The sequence below is a fragment of the Rhineura floridana genome, chromosome 1, assembly GCF_030035675.1.
Source record: "Rhineura floridana isolate rRhiFlo1 chromosome 1, rRhiFlo1.hap2, whole genome shotgun sequence".
NCBI lineage: Eukaryota > Metazoa > Chordata > Lepidosauria > Squamata > Rhineuridae > Rhineura > Rhineura floridana.
The window spans coordinates 84,227,598-84,235,471 of record NC_084480.1 but is presented as its reverse complement, the minus strand read 5'-3'; the positions used below and the strand labels follow the sequence as shown (position 1 = coordinate 84,235,471).

The following is a 7,874-nucleotide window of genomic DNA, read 5'->3' as shown; positions in this document are numbered from 1 at the left end:
TGAAAATATGAGGCACCACAGAAAGATCAATAATTCATTAAAAGCGACATTTTGAGTGTAAAGGAAGCTCAATCCATCTTTGAAGGGTTAGGTTAAACTTAATGAACGACTTCACTGGAGCGCCAGAGATGCTCATGTGTGGTACATCTAGGGCCATTTCTAAAAGCAAAGTAATCCTGAGTAGTTTGATGGGAAATATAGGTGTGCTGAAGACAAATGCAGAAACTGCAGAAGACTAGATAGCTTGTAACTAAAGAAACAATGATTCCAAGGCCTACAGCTCATGAAGCAGACTGAATACCTTATTTTGCTCCAGTGGGATAAAGAAGAAACAATCTCTTGTAAAGCCAGAACCAAATAGGGTTGTCATGAGAATTCAAGTACCCCTACTCAAATTCTTGTGACTAAAATTCAGGTGGACAGAGCAGGTTGTGCCTGCTACAATTCTGCTTGAAGCTTTCTTTCTCTCTCCTTTGCTCGCCTCAAGGCCAAAATATAAAAAAATTACCTTGGAGAAAACAAAGACAGGCACTCCCACTCTTTTTTGGAGCATTTTTAGAATATCTGCCAGGCTGTTGATTACTATTACAGACCAAATGTTTCCACAATAAACTTGCTCAAGCAAACTGTTATTGGGGCATATGCACCTGCTGAATGGCTCCTGGGCATTTGCAGATGAGTTGAATTTCTTCATGTAGTTTAGTATATTTATATTTCATATTGAACCTCTTGCACAGCAGAAGCACTCCACATTTCAGAGGACACAAATGAAAACTATCTGTGATACTGCTGCTTAAATATATTAATTTCTGTTTGCATACCATATAATTGAGGAAAAGGTATAAACCTTGGCTCTGATTTCCATTTGAAGCCTGCTGCAGCCCTGTGCAGGTGTCATTGCTTCTATGTAAAGCAACATGGTATGAGGGAGTAGGGTCATACTACATACCACCTCTGCCCCGGTCACTTATGCTTCCACGGTACCTCCCCCCTCAAAAAACCATGTATACAGCATGAACATTTGCAGGGATGAAATCCCTGGTCGTGTAGAAGCCTTCATGCAGATTGCCTCCTGCGAATGTTCATGCTGTATACATGGCTTGGTTCCAGGTCACACAAAAGCTTCAATGCCTAGAGTTGTATGCAGGAAGGGTCCCTCTCTGCAGACCTTTGCACTGTTCTCATGGGTTCCAGAGGAAGGGGCTACTTGGCATGTATGGCATCGGGGTGGGACTACTTGGCACGTGCTTCCTGCTTCTTCATGAGAGTAATAATGCCTGAATAGGGCTTATATGAGGTAGGAGTGGTTATGTACTCTTATACATTCTTCAAATGAAAAATAGAACTCATATTTTTTAAAAAATAACTCTCTCCTCTCTTACTTATTTATTATTTGATTTATATCCCACCTTTCCTCCCAGTAGGAGCCCAGGGCAGCTCCTCTTTCTCTTGAAGGGAGAAAAAAAAGGTCAGGATTTTAAATTACTGTAGTTTAGTCCCGTCCCACCCACCCCGTTTGCTGTTTATTTGGGGAATATTCTGCAGCATGTTCTTGACACAATAATAGTGCATTTGTGGTAGATTTATTCTCCTTTATTAATTGTTCTGCAGTGCTTTCCTAATGCTCTGTGGAGGGGCTATAGCGCAACAACAAAACATTTGCAGTATGAAAAGTTATGGGATTTCAGCAGAACATTGCAGGATATGCACTGATTGGGAATGAAACCATATAACCACCCCAAAACGTTTGTAGGCACAAATAGTATTGAAAGTGGAATTACATATGATGGCTCTGATAGCATCACAAGCATAAACCATCATGAATGTACAATAAAAAGGGCATCTGGAAGTGTCCTTGAATATGTCTGATTTGTCTGAAATCTTGAGAACTGCTGCTCCTTAATTGAGATCTGCTGTACTAAATTTCATAATGATAGGATAAATCATCTCAATTTGAGAAATCATTTTTACTACATAATTTTCACCAAACAAAGACATACCCTAAAAGGGACAGAAGTTTTAAAATAATTTCAGCTGCCAAAAGACATGTGATTTAGAAGCAAAATATAGTCCAACAAGAACAACATAAATTCTTATTCCTCCAGGCACAACATTTAAACTGCTCTAGGTCTGCCATTTTTCATCCAAAGCTGTTGGCTTTTGACACTCTTGTGAACCTCACCAATAATATTATCTATACTAAATTTAATATTGCTATGAGAGATCAGTCCAGTTTTGAAAGGAATAGGCTATTCATGACTTATAATTCTAGAACACTAAATATCCATACCATACATTTAAAGCACAAGCTTTCCCCCAAAGAATCCTTGGAACTATAGTTTACACCTGACAGAGGTACAATTCCCAGCACCCTTAATGGTTCCCATGATTCTTTGGGGGAAGCCATGTGCTTTAATATATGCTGTAGATTAGGTTTAAAGCTCCAGTGTCTTAATTGTAAAGCCTTTTGTGTGGCTCTGTATGCTTCCAGATGGGTGTTATTCTGAGACTGGTGCTCTGCATGCATGCAACTTTTTTTGCAGGGTCTACACAACATCATTGGCACCTCTCCTTTAATCCAGATTAAAGCACCCTCCATACTGGGGTGTTGGTTTAGCCTAGGCAGGTGATTATGGTTTCTGTTGATTCCTAAATTGTCATTTTTACTATGTTGATGTGAACTGTCTTTGATTGCTCTTGGAAAAAGAAAAGTGATGTATAAGGATTCTTGTTTTGTTTTAAACCCTATGTGAAGGTGCTGCTGTAGAAGCGTACAGTCACAAAGGTTTCTTAACGATTTTGACTGTATTGTAATCTCCTCTGCTTATTACAAATATTGCATTTCCTGATGAAGAAGGTATCTACAATATAACTTGGAAAGAAAAAAAACAGTAAAATGTTCTTTTCAAGAGAAATAAATCTTTTACATCTGCCATTTAGAAGAAAATACCTGTTTTTTTAAAATTAAACTCCATAGACGTACAATACTGAGCACATATAAAGTGTAGTTAAGTAGAAGGGTTTTTTAAAATAACCTCTGCTCATCTGTTTCCATGGCAACTTCAGAACCTTAAGTACTTAATTGTTTAAAAATTGCTTCTCTCTGCAGTGTGTTTCTATTGGCAGGAAATCCTCTCTGAATTCTTAAATCTCGATTTTATTTAAACACTCAGAATTATATATTTGTATCAGCGTTGCAGGGAGATATGTTTAAAGCTCTGCATCAATATATTTTACATTTAATTATTACACAGCATAGCTAAGTCAGGTGCTTCATTACTTCTTTGTAACCAGTATATCCAGTTAAAAAATATCACATTAAGTGTTCTCTCTCCCTCTCCTCTACCTCCCCAATTTCCCCTAATGCATCTATTGAAATCATGTATGAAAAGCATTTTGAGCATTTAGGAGAAGCATTATGTAAATAGTAATTAGCACTTATATAGCATTTTAGAGTATTGAAAGCATTTTACATACATTATCACAGAAACCCAACAACAACCCTGCATTATCTCTCCCTTTATGCAGGCAAATGCTGAGGATGAGAGATAGTGGCTTACATATGCCAACGAGTAAATTTATTTATTTATTTATTTATTTTATTTATTATTTTTATTTTATTCAATTTTTATACCGCCCGAAGCCAAAGGCTCTCTGGGCGGTGCACAGCATAACATAAATACGATACAATAAAAATACATTAAAATGACAATAGTAACACTAAGCATATATGTTAAACAATTAACAGCCTGGTCTATGTAACAACAAAAATTTAAAATATTTTAAAAGCCTGGGAAAATAAAAAGGTTTTAACCTGGTGCCAAAAAGATAGAAGTGTAGGCGCCAGGCAAATTCATGGTGTCTGAAACAAGATTTGAACCACTATTGCCCATCAACTTTCTATCAATAACACCAGATATAATCATTCTTATAGTGTTCATTCAAGACCAAATAAAAATAAAAGCATTCCACACTCCAGCATAGGGCTGCTGTGTCAAATAGCCCTATGGGTCATGGTCAGTGGGTGCATGTCGTGGCTGCACAACAGACCCACATTTTTGAAGTAACAGGAGCCTCCTTCACACATTACTCATAAGAAGAGGGCTTCACTCAAATACTGGGGAGTGGGGCTGTGCTCCTGGCCCTGACTCCAGTGTTGTGCATACTGCCCTGCCCTGCCCCTAGACGTCCATGCTTTAATGTGGTTGCAGAGTGGCCAAATGTAAAAGAGGACAGAGATCGTGCACTTTTAATAATCGTGTACAAGGGAATTCCAGCTGGTGTAGCTTGCATGACTTGTCCTCTTTTGCATCTGGCCACCCTACCGGGTCATCTGCAAAGAAAAAGCTTATGCATTTGTAGGCTTCCATGTGACCTGATTTCTCCAGTGTTCCGACTGCATGCAAGCCTAGGTGTAAGCAGTCACCTCTGTATAGGCTTTTTATATGCAGATGACAATGTCTATGCTATCATATGGATGCACAGAGATGGGAACAGGCAGCGTGTCCTATGCTGAGGCCAGGAGCAGGGAGCTTGAGTTTATTTGTGTGCATCCTACTGGGCTCCAGGCACTAGTGTCTCTGTCCTATCTCGCCTACCCTTCACTTTGGCAAAGTATGCATATGTTGATGCAGTTAGCATTCATGTAGTTCTCAGCTAATATTACAAACTATTTCAAAGCAAATGAGAGCCCGTGTGATATAGTGGTTAAGGTTTTGGACTACAACCTGGGAGACCACGGTTCAAATCCCCACCTAGCCATGAAGCTCACTGGGTGACCTTGGGCCAGTCACTGCCTCTTAGCCTCATGAAAACCCTAATTCATAGGGTCGCCATAAGTCGGAATCTACTTGAAGGCAGTACATTTTTTTTATTTCAAAGCAAACATGGAGCAAGGATGTGCAGCAGGGGCTGTGTGAATTTAAAAAAACAGCAGAGTCAAGGTAGGCAGAGCTCACCATGAGCAGCTAATGGCCTCAATTCATCTCACATGAGCCCTCTTCCTTCCACTGTCTGCTGCCCCATCCCCTAAGGAGGAATGGACTCACCTAGTGTGTGAAACAGAAATGTATGAAAGTGTAGTAAAAGGCAAAAGGAGGGGAAATAACAAGGCAGGCAGCTGCCCCTGAGAAGTTCTGACTTGAGGGCAAAACTAGACATCATCCATCTTTGCATTTAACAAGTAGGCTTTTCAAAATGCAAATAGCATCAGCTTTATGGGGGCAGGGGCTAATAATTTTGGGACTGCAGCAGGTGTGGAGGGATAATGGCACTTGTTCGGTCCCTCTGCTGGTCCCGAGAAAAATCCCTCCTTGAAGCTGCTACTTGCATTGGGAAGAAATTCCCCCACTGGTGTCAAGCTTCAGCTTCAGAGAATGGATTTTCTTCAATATTGCAGTGAGGAGGAAAAGGGTTAAGCCTCCTTGCCCTGCCTATTGTATTTGGATAATTATCAGCTGATAGTATTTGCATTTTTTAAAAGGCAACAACTGCATGTTAAACACAAAGACACTTAACAGCTAATTTGACTCTGAGGTGCAATTTAAAGAGGATTGAGTGGCCTTGGCTCATAATAAATTGCGGAACATAGGAAGAGCCTGCTGGTTCAGGTCAATGGCTCATCTAGTCCAGCGTCCTGTTCCACAGTGGCCAACCAGTTGCCCGTGGGACACCTGCAAGCAGGACCTGAGTGCAAAGAGCACTCTCCCTTCCTGTAGTTTCCAGCAGCTGGTATTTGGAAGCATACTGTCTCTGCTTATGGAGACAGAGCATAGCTGTCATGGCTAGTAGCCACAGATAGCCTTTTCCTTTGTGAATTTCTCTAATCCTCTTTTAAATTTATTCAAGTTGATGGCCATCACTGCCTCTTGTGGGAGATAATTCCATAGTTTAACTATGCACTGTTCAAAGGAGTACTTTCTTTTGTCTGTCCTGAATCTTCCGACCTTCAGCTTAATTGGATATCCCCAAGTTCTAAAGTTATGAGAGAGGGACAAAAGCCTTTCTGTATCTGCTTTCTCCATGCCATGCATAATTATATACAATTCTATCTGACCTGGGGATAATTCGTTTCTAAATTTTCCCATTTCCAAAATTCCACTCCATCCCATCTCCACCCCAGGGCACTGACTCAAGAATGGAAAATTACATTTGACCGAGAGCCTTAGATACTCCACAGATACAATGCCAGCATAACAGCCCAAAACCTTGCCAGTGGCTGCTGATCAATTTTTTAATTAATCCAGACAGAACAAATCTCACATTATTAGTTTAACAGAACATCTTACAAACTTGAGGAACAGTTAGCCTAACTGGGAAAAGGGTAAATATCACATGGTGTTTTCATGCAGCATTGTTTAATTCATGGCTGATGCAACTCCAGCTAGAGAACAGTGCCTCAGAGTTTGATCCTGAAGCCGTAAGCCACCATGGACTTGTGATATCTAGACAGATGAGAATAAATGGGAATGTCCTCCACTGCCATTTGCTGTGGAACTTTCTGAAGAAGCTGCTTTCGGTCTTCTCCATGGCAGTGCCTCTCACATTTGTCCAAGAACAGAGTGTCTTCAGGGGCACCAGTATATAGCCCAACAAGGTCAGCATGCTAGGTAAAGGAATGCAAGCAATTACCAATAACATCATCACCATCAGTAATTATAAAAACATCCATGCTAAGAATTAGACAACTATGAACTAAGAAAAGTTACAGTGGAGGATACGATAGCATGATATATATATGTAAATGATAAATAGCTAACAGAGGAAACAAAATGCTCTCAAATTCCAATGAATTCAATGGGTACTTTCAAACCTAGGGTCCTTGCTACACTGCCCAAAGAAATAAATAAATACCCAGTTTCCCTACCTTTAAAGCCAATGCTCGATACTTCATATCTTGTTTCCAGGGCATCACATAGAGCTTTGGAATCATCCCATGTCTGTATGAAAATCTTGGCAAGTGGCAATGAATAAGCCTGGAATACAACAGAGGTGTTTTTGAAAACACCACCACCACAAGAATGTTGTTTGTCAACTTCTTTGTATTCAGAGAGAGAGATAAAAGAACAATAAAGACAAGAACAATTTCTGTTCTTCCCACTCCTGATTTGACAAACTGACTATCAATAAAGTACAATTTATATTATAAAAGAATTGGCATGTGGCTTAGGCTGCATTCACTCTGTACATTTATTTCACTATTATTCCACTTTAAACAGTCATGGCTTCCCTCAAAGAATCCTCGGAAGGGTCATTTGTGAAGGGTGCTGAGAGTTGTTAGGAGACCCCTATTCCCCTCACAGACCTGCAGTTCCCAGAGTTCCGTGAAAAGAGGGATTGATCATTTAACCACCCAAGGAACTGTAGCTATCTGAGGGGAATATAGGTCTCCTAACAATTCTCAGTACCCTTCACAAACTACACTTCCCGGGATTCTTTGGGGAAAGTCATGAGACTGTTTAAAGTGAAATAATAGTGGAATAAATGTATGGTGTGAATGTGGCCCTAGTCTTACAGCCAGTGCGGCGCAGTTATTAAGAGTGTCAAAGCAGGACAGAAAAGATGCAAGTTCATTGGATGACTTTTGGGCTGTCACATTCCCCTCAGCCTCTGAGAAAATGAGGAGGGGAGCTGTGTACACTTCCATAAGGTCTTTGGAAGAACAGTGGCATATAACTATGCTTGCTAACCCATTCGAAACAAAAATGAGCAATCAGGTTCCCCAAGGAACAGGAAGGCTGTCTGCTCCTGAATGGCCCTGCTGGAGAAGATAACATACTGAAGTCTCTCTCTTACCCTTTCAGGTCAGTACTGATCCCCTTTGAAACCAAATTGGGTTTTGAGCCCTGCCCGGGCACAGCATTTGGGTTGCTCAT

At 40.4% G+C, this 7,874-nt stretch overlaps 1 protein-coding gene across 1 annotated transcript; it reads right to left on the bottom strand.

Moving 5' to 3' along the window:
• Nucleotides 1–6,397: 6,397 nt before the first annotated feature.
• Nucleotides 6,398–7,874, bottom strand: SPMIP10 (sperm microtubule inner protein 10). Its single transcript, XM_061608412.1, has 3 exons — nt 7,795–7,874; nt 6,866–6,974; nt 6,398–6,604 (listed from the first exon to the last, which is right to left on the bottom strand). The coding sequence occupies exons 1-3, from the start codon at nt 7,872–7,874 to the stop codon at nt 6,398–6,400; spliced, it is 396 nt and encodes a 131-aa protein (XP_061464396.1).